This window comes from Neophocaena asiaeorientalis, unplaced genomic scaffold, assembly GCF_003031525.2.
Source record: "Neophocaena asiaeorientalis asiaeorientalis breed wild unplaced genomic scaffold, Neophocaena_asiaeorientalis_V1.1 scaffold150, whole genome shotgun sequence".
Lineage (NCBI taxonomy): Eukaryota > Metazoa > Chordata > Mammalia > Artiodactyla > Phocoenidae > Neophocaena > Neophocaena asiaeorientalis.
Genome location: NW_020176571.1, coordinates 5,787,779 through 5,804,008, shown reverse-complemented (window position 1 = coordinate 5,804,008; position 16,230 = coordinate 5,787,779). Strand labels below are relative to the sequence as shown.

The following is a 16,230-nucleotide window of genomic DNA, read 5'->3' as shown; positions in this document are numbered from 1 at the left end:
TCATCTGTTAAATGGGAAGAGTCATGGTACCTACCTCCTGGGGGCGTTGTGCAGGTTGCATAAGGTCACGTTGCACAGCATTGAGAACGCTGCCTGCCACGCTGTCAGAGATTGCTGGCCAATACTGTCATCACCTGAACTCCATATCCCGGCCTCTTACACAAATACCTTGTGGGATTATGTTTCACAGCTTTGACCTGTGCCTTTGACACGGCCCCGGTGGAATAGTGTTCCTCTGTAAATCCCAAGGGACTTCTCTAGCGGTCCAGGGGTTAAGACTCCGCACTTTCCATTTTTAAAAATATTTTTATAAGTTTATTTATTTATTTATGGCTGCGTTGGGTCTTCGTTGCTGCGCACGGGCTTTCTTTTAGTTGCGGCGAGTGGGGGCTACTCTTCATTGCGGTGCGTGGGCTTCTCATTGTCATGGCTTCTCTTGTTGCGGAGCGCGGGGTGTAGGTGCGCGGGCTTCAGTAGTTGTGGCACATGGGCTCAGTAGTTGTGGCGCACGGGGTTTGTTGCTCTGTGGCATGTGGGATCTTCCTGGGCCAGGGCTCGAACCCGTATCCCTTGCATTGGCAGGCAGATTTTTAACCACTGCGCCACCAGGGAAGCCCAAGACTCCACACTTTCAAATGCGCAGGTTCGATCCCTGGTCAGGGAACTAGAATCCCATATGCCGTGTGGCACGGAAAAAAAAAAAAAAAAAAAAAATCCCACAGAAATCAATGATCTAGGTCTCAGTCTCCTCTTTATTTGCATGTGGTTACAATTCATAAATACACTCACCGTTTTCCTCCCCCTCCAAAATTCTCCCTTATACCTAAAACCCCACCCAAGCCCCTGGTTATAAGGATTCCCTTTCCTGTCTAGAAGGGGAGGGTGGTCCTCCCTGTCACTCCATCTTCATGTAGCGTCTCCCTCAGTCCATGTGAAGTGTGGGCCCTCGAAGGGCCTCTGAAGCTCGGGGATGATGGGCACCACAAATCCGCCAGAGGTCCCGGCCATGTCCTTGAGTGACCCTGTGGCTGGCTCCCTTCCGTGCCATCCTTGGGGTACAGATGCCAGGGGGCTGGCAGTTAGCATCACATGTGCTGTCTGTGCCTGAGGCCGAGCTGGTGCTGCCCCAGTGGGCAGGGGTTCTGCAGTGGAGTCCCGGGCCTGCTCGGGCGGTGGTGAGAGTCCTGCGGGGGCATCATTCCCAGCCAGTGCTGGCCCTGCTCTCAGAGACGCGTCTGAGCCCCGGCCCCTCGGGGTCCAGCTCTCGGGGCCCTACCCAGGCCCTTGGTCAGTCCTGTGCAGGGAGGACGGCCTCGAGGAGGAGGCGCTCTCAGGCCTCCCTTCTCCTGGCTTCTCCAGACAACATCAGGCGTGGGTGACAAATTGGGTCCTTGGCCCCGTTAGGGGGTGTGGCACCCCAGTGTCTCTGTCTCAGCCAGGTGCCAAGCTTTGCCATCCTCCTGGTAGGGTGTGGAGAGCCCGGGAGGGCTAGGGGCACCCTCTTCAGGGATGGGGTACGGAGGCTCTGGGGGAGCGGGGGTGTCTCCGGGGCCCCGTGCTCCCCCCAGTACTGGCCCGTTGTAGATGTAGATGTTGCCGGTGACAGTCACAGACCCGCCGGTGACATGAATGCCATTGGTGCCTGTGGGAAGGAAGGCGGAGTAAGGAGTGAGGGGCAAGTTTGAGGGGAAGGCCTGTGTGACCCCAGCATCGGCCTCCAGCTTCCCCAGGGCCCCTGTCCGCCATCGCCATTTCCGCTCTGTCCCCCTCCATCGACGTTCTTGAGCTCTGTGTTTATTCCTCTGTTTCTTGGTTTTCAGTCTCTTCCCTTCTCTGTAGTCGGGACGCTCTGGCTGCTGGAGCTTCCTCTTGCACCAGGTTTAGTCTCCTCATTTCTGCCTGGCTCACACTCTCTCTCCCTGCCCACTCTCCCTCCCCACCCACTCTGCTCCCTGTGCCTGCCCCAGGCTCACCGTGGGCCACCTGGCCTTGCTCTGGGAGCTCAGCCTCCAGCTCCCTGGCCTGGCTCAGAGGACTCTGCTGTTGTAGCGCCTCTTCTTCCAAACCTGGGGATGCCGGGAGCCCGGCCGAAGCTGGGGTCAAGTCTCCAGAGGTGGGCAGAAGTGGCTCTACCAGGTCAGGGTACTGTGGGTTGACCCTTGGGGGCTCCCAGCTTCCTTCAGCAGTATTTGATTCCTCTCCCTGCAGGACAGAGGCCGAGAACCAAGCAGTGACGTGGGCCTCAGACCCCGTCTTTCTTTAATTCCTCCCCCTTCCCCACCCCACGCTTAGGCAGCTCAGTGCCCTCTTCTGCTCCTCATCAGGCTCCCTGCCTCAGGGCCTTTGCACCTGATGTTTCCTCAGCTCCTGGAGCACTTTCCTCGATACATCCCGACGGCTGGCTCCCTGTGTTCTTCAGCTCTCTGCTCAAATATCAGCTGATCACAGAGGCCCTCTCTGTCCACTCTAAGATAATATACCCTCGTCTGTTGCCACTGTCACTGTCCCCCTACCATGCTTTATTTAGCAATTATCACTACCTGAGGTACAGCTGTCTAACTTTATTCTGGCTCCACTGGTTTGTAACTCTGGGAGGACAGACACTTTGCTTTGCTCACTGCTGTTTCCACTGTGCCCTGAACAGTGCCTAGCACTCCGTGTGCTTGATGAGTTATTAGTTGAATGCATGAATGGTTGTTGAAGCGGCAGACTCTTTTCCTGCCTGCCCCCCACCTGGTTCACCTGTCCCCCTGCCCCTACTTGCTGCCTCCTCAGCCTTCCCCATTACCTCTGGGTGCCTCTTGAGCAGGGATCCTGCAATAGAAAATGAAAGGGCAGGCCTCAGACCCTCAGGCTCTCCCCCTCCACACAAGCCATGATATGGCACTGCCCACCTTGGGCTCCCCACAAGGATCAGGTTATCATTACCCTTATCTCCAGCCTCAGAGTGGGGGGCTGGATGGAGGTGATGTCTATGTGGGGGGCAGGTGCTGGGCGTCTTGGGGGTGTGAAGGCGCAGAAGGGTCATCCCTGGGGGAGCTGAATATTCCCTCCAGCCCCCTCCCCCATCTAGGTAGGCACAGACCCAGGCCCTGCATCCCTGCCTGCACCCTGCTCCTTCCTACCCAGCTTTCTGCAGAGAGAGGGGTGGCCCTTCCAGGTGCAGGCAAACACAGTGGTGAGAAGCAGCAAGGAGACCAGCGGCAGCAAGACGGCCAGCACCAGCATCATTCCTGCAGGACGGCAGACAGGACGGGGCATGAGGGCCCGAGGAGGCTGGGGGGTGGGCAGTTAAGGAAGAGCTCTCCAGTTCTCTGGTCACCTGGGCAGAAAAGGGAGAGCAGCTTTCCCTTTCCGGTCCCACTACAGTTCCTAAAGGAGGAGTTGGAGAAACTTCCCTTGGGTTACAGAGAAGGGGCACTAAGCCTGACTGGTGGGGGGACCTCCTGACAGCCAGCAGAAACTCTGCCGCAGATGGAGACGTTCGGGGTGGATGCGGGTGGCCACCGGCACGGGGGCAGCCTTGCGGGTGAGGACAGGCACTTGGGCAGTCGGTCTGCAAGGGCTGAAAGTGGGAGTGGGAAGCAATAAGGGAGGTGGGGAGTCTGTAAGCAGACTCAGGCCACAGGGTGAAGTCATGTCTCTGCGGACTTGACCATCTTACAGAGAGACCCACAGCTGCGGGAGCTGAGGTTGTCCTTCTGCAGCTGTGGAGGTGTTTACAGGGGTGACGGAGTCGGTATCCTGGCTTCTGAACTCTGCCTGTGGCTACCTGGCAGTGGAGGGCTGCCCGGTCTCCACCCGCGGCTCAGGGCAGGTCCCGGGAGGGAGGGAAGCGGAGGCTGGGTTTCTCAGGTGCCCACATGTAGCCATGGTAACCGCTGCCTTCCTATGGGCCTCATGCTGCCGTCAACAGCATGGAGTCTACCATGCCCGTCGCCTGTGTCACCTGTGCCTGAGGAAGATGGGGAGCACTTGGACATTTGCACGCTGGGAGTTTGCTCTTTGTGATCCGTCTAATTCCATGGCCTAAGGGAGTCCAGAATGGGAGGTGTGGGGAAAAACTAGACCCAGAGTCTTGGACACCCGGGCTCCTGCCCAGTTGTGTATTTTTCATATAAAAATGAGATTAGTTTACATACTCTCTAAAATTCCAGCTCTAAAATGCCGATCGTTTCTGATACACAGTTAGAAATTAATACGAGGATGTGGAAAATATTTATGATATAGTTGAATGAAAAATTAAGTTACAAATGACTGCACTTTTAGGAAAATAATTATTTTTTTCTATTGCACAGAAAAATGTATGGAAAGATATATTCAAAAGTGTTGAGTGTGGGGCTTCCCTGGTGGCGCAGTTGTTAAGAATCTGCCTGCCAATGCAAGGGACACGGGTTTGAGCCCTGGTCCGGGAAGATCCCACATACTGTGGAGCAACTAAGCCCGTGAGCCACAACTACTGAGCCCGTGTGCCACAACTACAGAAGCCTGCACGCCTAGAGCCCGTGCTCCCCAACGAGAGAAGCCACTGCAATGAGAAGCCTGTGCACCGCAAAGAACAGCAGTCCCCGCTCACTGCAACTAGAGGAAGCCTGTGCACAGCAATGAAGACCCAACGCAGCCAAAAATTTAAAAATTAATAATTAAAATTTAAAAAAAGAAAGTGTTGAGTGGATATGCTAGGTGATGGTTCTCTGGGTGAGGTTTAGTTCTGTTTATCTGAATTTTCTAATTTCCTGCAGTCTGCAAGTATTACGGCATGGGCTTTGGAGTAAGAGAGACTTAGAATAGGTCTTCATGACACCAGTTACCACGTGGATGATCTTGGGCAAGTCACCTAACCTCTCTGGGACGCGGTTTCCTCATCTAGTCAGTGAGGATAATAGTAAGACTATTTCACAGGATCATTATGAGGGTCAAATGAGTTATTGAAAGTCAAGTGTTCACAGAATGCCTGACGCACTAGCTCTCAATAAGTGGAAGCTATGATTATAAATACTTGGTAGTTTTTTAAAGTTAAGGAAATAAACTTTCCCCTGATTAATAACAACCACAGTCATTAGAAACATCCTGTAATCCTCTATTAGGCGAGGAAACCAATGACTCCACAGAAAAGACCAAGAAAGCATCAAGTGTAGAATCTTCTCTCGAATAACGGAAGGTGTAACCCACTACAGAGACATCCAGTCTAGTAAATGGATTATGTGATGGTGGCATGTCCAAAACGATGACGGTGACGTCAGTTACAATTACATCTCCGTGTGGGTGTACTATTACATATAACTTATAAGTCATGTGTAGGACATATAACTTAAAAAGTGTGTGTGTATGTTTGTGTGTAATTAACCTGGCCCAGGGATACTCCAATTTCCCTTTGAGGAGCTTTTCTTCTTGCCTCAATTCTGACTGGAAAGGATTCATCATTTCCCCGTTCTTTTAGATGGCTAGAATTAAGGCACCTTCCCAGATGCCCCCTGCCCCTGCCCCCCTGGCCCCTCACCTGGCGTCTCGGAGGGCTCTGGCGGATTTCTGCAGCTGGTGTCAGACCGGGAGGTGCCTGGTGCTGCCTCTACGAGGCCCTGGTCCTCACACCTGTGGAGGAAAGAGCCCAGCTCAGGTGGGCTCCTGGCAGTAAGTGGGAGGCGGTCCGTGGAGCTGAGCAGTGGAAGGGGCTGTCAGCAGCTGGGGCTGGGAGGGTGGGAGGAACACGGACCTGGCACCCTCACCTGGTGTGGGGCTGGCAGCGGGCGCTGGGGGAGGAGGTGTTCTGGAAGTGCCCTGCCTTACAGGGAACACAGTTGCTGTTAGCCTTCCTGTCTTCATCTGGCAAGAGAAATGCATGGCCAGCCAGGGTGAGTGGGCAAAGGGAGCCCACTGGATGGCCCCTTCCCTGACCACCCACTGCAATCCGTAGTTTGCAGCATCTTTCCCGATCTCCGAATTGCCCGAGCTTCCCCCCAGTGCTGGGAGGACCCCCGAGCCCTGCACCATCCCAGTTTCATTTCTCTGCAGGTCCCTTCTGTGAGCCTTGCTCAGGGAGGGAGAAGAGGCCTGGGGCCTCACCATGGACACAACCCCATGCACCCCGCCCCCTTCAAGATCACCCGCCTCCTCCCCCAACCCCTTTGCCCCCAGTGACCTCTGACCTTTGAGCTCGGCTTCAGTGCCAGGCGGGCAGTGGGAGAGTGACTCACAGTGTACACACTCAGAGCCCCAAAAGACGCAGAAGAGTCCTGGCTGGCAGCGGCACTGGGTTTTGTGTTTGCTAGTGCAAGGCGTGATCTCCACGAAGCCCAGCACTGGTGGGGAGGCAGAGGGCTCAGCAGAGGGGCTGCGCTCCAGGAGATCCCAGCCCCCGTCCCCGCCAGAACGCCCCACTCACTCTGGTCACAGGGGCGGCACAGCTGGCAGATGGAGAGATGGTTCCAGTGCTCGTTGTAGGAATTTTCGGGGCACGTGGCACAAGTGGTGTCCCGGTCGGGCCCACATTCAGCCGAGACGTGTGTGCCTAGGATGTGAGCGGGGCAGTGGGAGTGTCAGGGGACTAGGGTTCCCCCATGCCCTCTGCTGCCTGCTGTGTGACCCTGGGCCTGTCGCGGTGCCTACACGGGAGGGATGGCCAGTGTCTCTCACTCTCTGTTTCTGCCGGCGGGTACTCCTGGGAGCTGGTGTCCACCTTCCGTCTGAGGCAGCGATGTGGGCTGGAGCACCCTGTGACCCACCTCCCCGTCCCAGACTTCCTGCGGCCCCCGTCTCTCACCTGGGGGGCAGCGGGAGCAGCAGACGCGATGCTTGGGCTCGTAGTACTCCGTTTCCCGGTCCCAGCAGGTTTGGTTCTCCGTGCGGTAGGGGGGCACCTTCCAGGGGAGATGGAGTGAGGCGAGAAGTGTTCAGCAGTCGGCTGGGAAGGGCAGAGGGGCTACAGAGAGGGCGGCCCAGACCCCTCTTCCCTGGCTGAGCCCACCCCCACCCGCCGGCCTGGGCCCCTCCCTCACCAGCTGGGGCTGGGATGCTGCCAGGAGACCCCAGAGGCCCAATATGAGCGGCCCCCAGGCCAGGCCGCGGGGGGAGGCGGCCCACGGCAGGCGCATGGCGGCCAGTCAGCCAGCCGAGCAGATGGGTGGAGACCTGGGAGGAAGGTGGGAGGCCTGGACGTCCTGGGCAGTGGTGGCAACAGCCTCCCGAGCCCAGAGGCTGGGACAGGACTCGGCCGACTCGCCCCCGGGGGCCAGAGCGGCCGGGCCTGGCCTGGCCTCCAGGGCTCCAGCGCCGGGCTCAGGAAGTGGGAGTGGAGGAGCCGGCGGGGCGGGGACAGGGAGAGCTGGGAGCCGAGGCAGCCGTCTGTCGCAATCGGGAAGAGGAACAGGCTTGGCTGCCCGACGCAGGGCGGGAGGGGGTGGCGGGGAAAGCACGTGAGGGCAGCGGGGCCGGAACCGGGCCTCCTCCCTTCTTTGGAGGCCTGACTGGAGAGGAGGAGGCAGGGACAGGCCGGGCCCAGCCGGTGGGAAAGGGGTAGCAGAGCCAGGGCGCCCTCCTCGGCTGGGCCCCCGGAAGCCCAGCTGGGAACAGATGGGCTTCCAGACACAGCTGTGTCCAGCCAGCAGGACACCAGATCCGAAAAGTGGATGGGCCTGGACCGTCAAACTTGGAGGGTGCAGAGAGCCACCGAGAGCCTCGGCCAGCCAGACCAGCATCTGGGAACCAGAAGTCCTAGTTGGCAGACTGTCTGGACACCCGGCTTCCCACCCGCTTTGACTTTTGAAGATAAACTACAAAGGAGTCACAAGCCAGCCAGCACTCGCTTCCCTGAGTCAGCCCAGTCCACACCCACCTCAGTGGACACAGGTCACCTACGAGATTCTCCAGAGGGTGCAGCGGTCCCTGCTCCCCTGTCCTCAGAGAAGGCGGTGGTGCATAGACCAAGTCCCCACGAGCAGGGCAGCTGGGCTGGGGCTGGGTGGCCACCACCCTCAGTCCCAGCCTCTCACCCAGGAGCCTTTGAATCCCTTTGAGCTGGAGGGAGCTGACAGCCCACCAGACCGGGCCCCTCACATTAAGGATGAGGACACAGAGGCCAGGGTGCCATGTAGAGGAGACCTGGATTCCAGGGGGACTCGGTCTGGTCCTTGTCCCTTTTCTTCCCACCATTTCCCTGCAACCCATTAACAGCATCCCAGCCCTTACCCAACCATGCCAGGGTGTCTGGTCTCCAAGTTCCTGTGCTCCTGGCTCACTCCCACTTGTCCTTGAGGGTCACCTGGGCTCTGGGAAGCACCTCCACCCCGGGCTGCCCAGCCTCCCTGCAGACCACTCCCTGTGACCCACGGCTTATCATCCGCTGGCCGCTGGGCCTTGAGCTCGGCAACGGCCTGCCCCGGATCTGTAACTCTGGGCTCCCGAAGCTTCACACAGGGTCTGGCACGAACCGCGTGTCCGGTATATATTTATGGACTAAACCAATGATGCCTCGCCCACGTCATACAGCCGGTCCGTGGCAGAGCCAGCCTAGAGGCCGGGGCTCCAGATGTCTGGCTCCCAGCTCATTCCAGCAACCAGGCTCCCTCCTCGTGACTCAGGGGTGCCTCCCTAAGCATGACGGGCTGTCTGGAGAGAGGTCACCTGGGCATCATCCCTGCCCCCTCCTTGGAGGGCTCTGTTCACACATCCTAACCCTGGTTGGTCTGACTGGCTGGACAGCCTCCTGGGGGAAGAGTGGGAAGTCCAGGTCAGGGGTATGCCCCTGGTGGGGGGCGGATCACAAAAGGGCGAATCAGTCTGCCTGAGCTATAGACATCTCTCTCCTCTCCTGGTGCAGGCCTAGGACCCGCCCTCTGCCGGAGAACATCCGAGGCTGCCTGGGAAGGGAGGAAGTGTCAGAAAGGCACGCGCTGCTCAGGTCAAGAAAATGGGGTCTGGGACTGGACACACCACTGAGCTCTTAAATGCAGAAAGGTCTGTGTGCGCACCTTAGATCCCTTTTTCTATTTATTAACAAAATTTTTAAAATTGAAATTTAGTTGATTTACAATGTTGTATAGGTTTCAGGTGTACAGCAAGGTTATTCAGTTATATATATAACTGAACATATATTCAGTTATATGAAATTTGAAGCATACATATTTTCAGATTTTATTCCATTCTGGTTTATTATAAGATATTGTATACAATTCCCTGTGTTAGACAGTAAATCCTTGCTGCCTATCTATTTTATATATAGTAGTGTGTATCTGTTAATCTCATACTCCTAATTTATCCTTTCCCCATCTCTTTCCCCTTCGGTGGCCATAAGTTTGTTTTCTACGTCTGTGAGTCTGTTTCTGTTTCGTATATAGATTCATCTGTATTATATTTTAGATTCCACATACAAGTGATATCATATAATATTTGTCTTCCTCTGTCTGACTTACTTCACTTAGTATGACAATCTCTTGGTCCATCCATGTTGCTGCAAATGGCAATATTTCATTCTTTTTTATGAGTAATATTCCATTATATATATATCTATATATATATATATCTCTCACATTCTTCTTCTTTTTTTTTTTTTTTTATCTCACATTCTTCTTAAACCAATTGTCTGTTGCTGACGGTTGGGTTGTTTCTATGTCTTGGCTGCTGTAAATAGTACTGCTATGAGCATTAGAGTTGCACGCATTTTTTCGAATTAGAGTTTTCGTCTTTTCTGGATCTATACCCAGGAGAGAGATTGCCAGATCATATGGTAGCTCTAGGTTTAGTTTTTTTCAGGAAACTCCACACTGTTTTCCATAGTGGCTGCACCAATTTACATTCCCACCAACAGTGTCAGAGGGTTCCCTTTTCGCCACATCCTCTCCAGCATTTATTATTTGTAGACTTTTAAAAAATTAATTAATTAATTTTTGGGCTGTGTTGGGTCTTGGTTGCTGTGTGCGGGCTTTCTCTAGTTGCGGTGAGCGGGGGCTGCTCTTCGTTGCAGTACGCGGGCTTTTCATTGCAGTGGCTTCTCTTTGTTGCGGAGCATGGGCTCTAGGTGCTCGGGCCTCCGTAGTTGCTGCACGTGGGCTCAGTAGTTGTGGCTCATGGGCTCTAGAGCACAGGCTCAGTAGTTGTGGCTCACGGGCTTAGTTGCTCCGTGGCATGTGGGATCTTCCCAAACCAGGCTCGAGTCCGTGTGCCCTGCATTGGCAGGCGGATTCTTAACCACTGCGTCACCAGGGAAGTCCCATTATTTGTAGACTTTTTGATGATGGACATTCTGACTGGTGTGAGGTGATATCTTATAGTGGTTTTGATTTGCCTTTCTCTAGTATTTAGCGATGTTGAGCATCTTTTCATGGGCCTGTTGGCCAACTGTGTGTCTTCTTTGGAAAATAGTCTATTTAGGTCTCTTTTTTTATTGTTATCATGGAAATCACGCATAATTTATACATACGGAAAAGGGGAGACAATAATACTGTGAACTCCCAGCCTCAACTCAGGTGGGTCTTATTTCTCCCATAGAACCCTCTCCTACTCTTCTAATCGTCTCTTAATTATTGTGAAGCAAATCCCAGACATATATCATTTCATTTGAAAATATCTTAAGATTTTACTCAAAGACAGGGACTCTTTTTCCTTTAATTGAAGTATAACCTATAAACAATGAAATGCATAAAGTACACTAATCTTATGTGTACAGATCAATGAATTTTCACTTTTGTGTATTCCTGTGTATCTCCCAGAATACTTCCAGCACCCCAAAATGTTCCTGCATGCCCTTTCCAGGCAAAGCTCCCTGCATCACAGGTAAGCGCCATCTCAGATCCTTTCAGCTCCAGCAGTCTGAACTATATTCTTTCTGCTGCTAGCATGAGCTGTCACTTCAGCTTTCAAGGACTCTCTGCGTCCTATGGAAAGAGCCCTAAGATCTGGACTTTAATCCTGGCCCCATCACTTCACCTCTCTGGGTCTCTTTTTTTGTGCCAAATCAACTGCTGCTTTGCTTGCAGCTCTGATCTGTTCTCCACCCTTCCCCTGCTCTGTTCTGTTCACTATTGGGAACTACATTTCCCAGAATGCTTTTCCCTCTGGCGTCCCTGTAGGCTCAGCCAGTGGGAAGACAGGTGGGTGGAGGACAATTTGGTGGGAAGAGGGAAGAAGCCAGGCGATTCCTCTGCTTCTCTGCTTTCTGACACGGCGCGCGGCTGGTTGTGTTGCTTCCTTCCATCCTTCCACTATCCCATCCCCTGCCAGGCAGCCCCCACTATTTAGTTCCTGCCAAATAGCTCTGGAGGCTTCTGGGTCTGTAAGGCTTCTGTATAAGTTTGTCTTTCCGGCCCTAGAGATGTAGCTGCTTCCTGCTTTGCTATTTTCTGGGTTGCCTTGCTGTCCGCCACTGGCTTCTCAGCATTTCCATCAACTATGTACCAATTCTCTGTGTTAAATTTCTTCCATTTGAAAGACATAGAGTGTTTCCTCTTTCTGGACACTGATGGACAAATCTCATCCATAAATGGTTATTATGCCTGCCCTGCCTTCTCCGGGAGGGTGAGGGGAGCCTCACAAGGTGAGGAGTCCATGAACTCTTCACGGGCAGACATTGTCTCTGCTTCTTCCCTTTCGTGTTCTTTATCGGCTTCCTTGAGGTTTTGCTGATTTCCGTGGGGCAACACCAGACCCCGACTGAGTGCCCCATAGACCCCCAGAGTGTGTGGGAGTGAGGCTCTTCTCCAGGCCCTCTCCAGAGGGGGTGGCTGGGAGATCCTTCTTCCCAGAGGCCCATGGGAATCCAAAAGGAGGGTTTATAGGAATGGATTTTTTTTTTTTTTTTTTTTTTGGTTTTATTAGAGTATAGTTGATATACAATGTTGTGTTAGTTTCTGCTGTATAGCAAAGTGAATCAGTTGTACATATACATATATCCACTCTTTTTTAGACTTTTTTCGCATATAGGTCATTACAGAGTACTGAGTAGAGTTCCCTGTGCTAGCCAGTAGATCCTTATTAGTTAGCTATTTTATATATAGTAGTGTGTGTATGTCAGTCCCAATCTCCCAATTTATCTCTCCCCCTCCTTTCTCCCTGTGGATTCTTCTAAATAATCTTCTTTCTCCCCTCTTCCCCATACTGCTCTCAGCCAACTGCTGTCCTTGAATAGGGTCTGGTAAACACTGAGAAATGTGTAATTGATGAGGGTCGTCCTTCTCCAGAATATTTTCACTGGGGACAATCCCTCAGCCCAGTCGTTCTCAACTGGGGTGATTTTGCCCCCTGGAAGACATTTGGCAATATTTGGAGGAGTTTTTGATTGTCACAGTTCAGGGGGTACTATTGGCATCTAGTCGGTAGAGGCCAGGGATGCTGTTAAACATTGTACGGTGCACAGGACACGGCCACAACGAAGAATTATCCCAGTGTCAATAGTGCCAAGGTTGAGAAACTCAGCCTTAATCCAAAGGAATAAACTTCAAATGGTGAACTTCTAGGCACCGTGCCAGGTGATTGGACTAAGAGTGGCAGGGAGGGATTTTCTGGAACATCATTTTCGATTAAAGAGAAATTCATACTACATAAGCGCAGGTAAAAGGACACTGTTTTCCACAGTGGGCAGCCCAGTGTGGAGAGGCTAATTAGCTCTAAGCAGTAAGAATAAAAATTTACAATTACTTGAGTGACTCCTTTTCACCCTAAAAAGGATAGAGACTGAAATGAAAAGGTGAAGGAAATTTAGATAAATTAACAAACCACAAATTAATGGGTACTCAGAGGAAATTAGGATGTTGGATGTTTTGAGGATATCTTCATTTATTTTTTTAATTTTTAAAAAATTCATAGGACTTCCCTGGTGGCGCAGTGGTTCAGACTCCGGCTGCCAATGCAGGGGATATGGATTCGATCCCTAGTCTGGGAAGATCCCCCACGCCGCGGAGCAACTAAGGCCGTGCACCGCAACTACTGAGCCTGCACTCTGGAGTTCGCGAGCCACAACTACTGAAGCCCACGGGCCTAGAGCCCGTGCTCCACGGCAAGAGAAGCCACCGCAATGAGAAGTCCGCGCACCGCAAGGAAGAGCAGCTCCCGCTCGCCACAACTAGAGAAAGCCCGCGTGCAGCAACGAAGACCCAATGCAGCCAAAAATCAGTTCTGTATTTCTCTACTTAAAATGGTGACTTACGACTCCTATTTCTAGATAATGAAACAAATCTTTTTGTCCTGCCCAAGTGACTCCAAATTTACTCCTTTTTTAGTAGCTTAATTGCTTTATCCTATGCATTTGAAGGTAAACTTCAAAAGGGGTTAGAGCAATCTTTAGAATTTAATTTGTATCTATGTTATACCCAGTATAGTGCTTCAGACAACAAACTGATTAAAATTGTTAATGGAAAAAAAATGGAGTCTAGTTGATTTACAATGTTAGTTTCTGCTGTACAGCAAAGTGATTCAGTTTTACACATATACACATTCTTTTCCATTATGGTTCATCACAGGATATTGAATATAGTTCCCTGTGCTCTATAGTAGGACTCCGTTGTTTATTCATCCTATGTATACTAGTTTGCCTCTGCTAATCCCAAACTTCAATCCATCCATCCCCCACCACCACCCTTTGGCAACCACAAGTCTGTTCTCTATGGCTGTGAGTTTGTTCTGTAGATAAGTTCGTTTGTGTCAAATTTTAGATTTGAGGATACTTTCTCATAGCACATCACTCTCTGTCAAAGATATACCTTGAGTCTTACCCAAGATGCTAATTCTGCTGTCTTCTGCAGAGTGGGGGGAGTCAACAAAGAGTGGCCACTAGACCCTGGGGCCACTGGTAATAAACCTAGTGCCTGTCTTCAGAGAACTCATAATATGATCCGTGCATATGGAAACACACACATACACGCATGCACACACGCACACACCGAGATAAGAGTGTACAGCAGTGCATGTTGGAGCGTGGGGGAGAAAGCGATCACTTCCACCATCTCCTGTCCCTGGGGAGCAAGAGGCAGGAAGACCCTCCGAACTCACAACCCTCATTCCACTGCAGACCTTCTAGTCTCCCCTCTCTCCCTGTAGCCTTTGCAGTTTATGGCCAAACCACAGGGTTAGAGGATGGCCAGTCCTGGGAGGGGGAAGGAAGGGCTGAGGCTCTGGGAGAGGCTGGGGGAGCTTCAAGACAAGACCTACAAGGCCCCGATGCCCCCCAGAACAGGCATCCACTTCTCTGGAAGTCAGGGAGCATCACTGAGCTTGGAAAGGGGAAGCTCAGCTCTCAATCTGGCCCCACCCCCAACTCCCAGGGTGATGTGGGCAAGTCACTTTGTTTCTGGGGCCTCAGTTCCCTGATGCATTAAGCAAGGGTCTAGATGCAGAGCCAGCTGGAAAGGGCTTTGGTGACCATCTGGGCTGCCTTACAACCCCACCCCCTCCCTTTCATTGAGAGCCTGGTGGCCCAGAGTGGTAAAGTGTCATTTTGTGGGTTTTTTTACATTCTTTTTTTTTTTTTTTATGTTCTTTTCCACTGTGGTTTTTCCCAGGAGAAACTATCATTTTCTAAGGCACATAGCTTAAAAGCCAACGTGGAAGTCATAGAATAATGCCTAGACGGTGGTCCCATTCATGGAAAAAAACTATATATCTTGTTTTTAAAAAATACATGTAAGTCTATAAAAGCACCCAAAAAAGATGGACACAAATGACAGTGGCTCTCCTGGGCCAAGGGGTGGGAAAGGAATGGGACAGAGGGAGGCTTTTATTGTCCTGTAAACCTCCATGTTGTTGGAAAATTGTGTTGTGAAAAAAACGTGTTCAGGTATTTTTTTCTGCACCTTAAAAGATAATATTTAAAACAGAGCCATGACAAGTGCAGGTCTCAGATTTCTGCTTTTTTCACAACAACAAGCTTGCTCTGGCCCGTTCCAGATCTGGAATGCTGCTGTGTCTAAGCTACCACACCCTGGCAGGTGCTACAGGGACACGGCGCCTCGCTCTCCAGCTCAGCCCAGCCCAGGCCTCTCTATCCTGCTCACTGAGCCCTTGAGAGGAAAACGAAAACTATTTGCAGTGAGGCCTTGGGCCAGTGGTTGGATTTCAGGCACCAGCCAGCAAATAGGAAAGGCAGGGATGTGTCTCTCTGAACCTCTGAGATGGGACAGGCAGGGTGCTGCGTACCGCACCTGTAGGTAGGATGTCCCTTGGGAAGGTGGGGACGGTAGAGAGAGCTTCTCACGGAGCCTGGGAGATAATCCAGGACCCTGATGGCTGGTCAATCCACGGACTCTCTGTGGGAGTGTGTGAAGCTTCCTGGTGTTCAAAACCAGGTGCAGGGGAGCCCCGGTTCCCCAGGAGTCTGTGGCTGGTCTCCCTTGGGGTGTACGGCAAAAGCCCTGCAGACATCCCCGTGCCGAAGAACAATTCCGCTCTGTCCTTCACTCTACTGCTATTAGGTTTTGTGTGCACGGAAAACTGGCTTATCTTTGCGGGGTGCGATTTCTTCATCTGGAAAGTAAAGAAAAAGCCAGCCTTTCCCTTCCAAGGGGAGCTGCCCCCTATGCGTGTCAGGGAAGCAATGGGGCGCGTTTGGAATCCTGGTCGACAGCAGCTCTCACTTTAAGAGGCCACAGGAGACGGGCGCAGACAGGGCTGTACCCTGAGCCCGCTTGTTCTGCAAGACCCAGCAGAGATGCCATCTTCTCCGGGAAGCCTTCCTGAGCCCCCCTGGGTGAGTGCCTCTCCCTCTCTCCCCGCCGCCAGGCTCACTCAGCACTTGGCCTCCGCAGCTGTCGCTAGGACCCTTGTCTTATGCCATCGGGGCCTGCCCTCTCCCACCCAGCTACATCAGTGCTCAGGCTGGGCCCCGGCGCCTGCACATCCCAGGCCTGCTCCTCCAGCAGGCGGGAGAAGCCAGTGGACGCCTCCTGCAGGGACACAGTGGCAGACCTCTCACCTGGCTGTGTGGTTTGCTCTCTGTGCCTCCTGGGCCCTGTTTTGAGGCCTCATTCTCTGATGCCTTCCCTCTTCACTTGGCGCTTCACTATTCTCTTGCTCGGTTGCTTGGGGCAGAGAGACTTTGGAGGAAAAACACAGCCCCACATTGAGCTTTTCCTTCCTTCCAGGGCTGGTGCGGCCTTGGGCCAGGCCCGGCCTCTTCCTCCGCATCTCCCTGCACGGCCCACATCCCTCCCTGTCTCCTCGGTGCCCCCTGTCCCTGAGCTCCCTGGGCTCCGGGGTTCTGCCCAAGTGCCCTGCCTGGCCCCTTCTCCGAGCACACATTCCTGCAAC

General features: G+C 52.8%; 1 protein-coding gene and 1 long non-coding RNA gene across 2 annotated transcripts; one reads left to right on the top strand and one right to left on the bottom strand.

Moving 5' to 3' along the window:
- Window positions 1–732: 732 nt before the first annotated feature.
- On the bottom strand, window positions 733–7,331 carry LTBR (lymphotoxin beta receptor). Its single transcript, XM_024733426.1, has 10 exons — window positions 6,996–7,331; window positions 6,761–6,857; window positions 6,383–6,508; window positions 6,147–6,299; window positions 5,727–5,823; window positions 5,501–5,592; window positions 3,126–3,233; window positions 2,789–2,814; window positions 1,974–2,202; window positions 733–1,642 (listed from the first exon to the last, which is right to left on the bottom strand). The coding sequence occupies exons 1-10, from the start codon at window positions 7,089–7,091 to the stop codon at window positions 1,401–1,403; spliced, it is 1,266 nt and encodes a 421-aa protein (XP_024589194.1). The 5' UTR covers window positions 7,092–7,331; the 3' UTR covers window positions 733–1,400.
- A 145-nt stretch (window positions 7,332–7,476) lies between these two features.
- Window positions 7,477–12,835, top strand: LOC112391921 (uncharacterized). Its single transcript, XR_003001582.1, has 4 exons — window positions 7,477–7,845; window positions 8,816–8,952; window positions 10,704–10,767; window positions 12,796–12,835. It is a non-coding gene; the product is annotated as an uncharacterized LOC112391921 (long non-coding RNA).
- The last annotated feature ends 3,395 nt before the right edge of the window (window positions 12,836–16,230 follow it).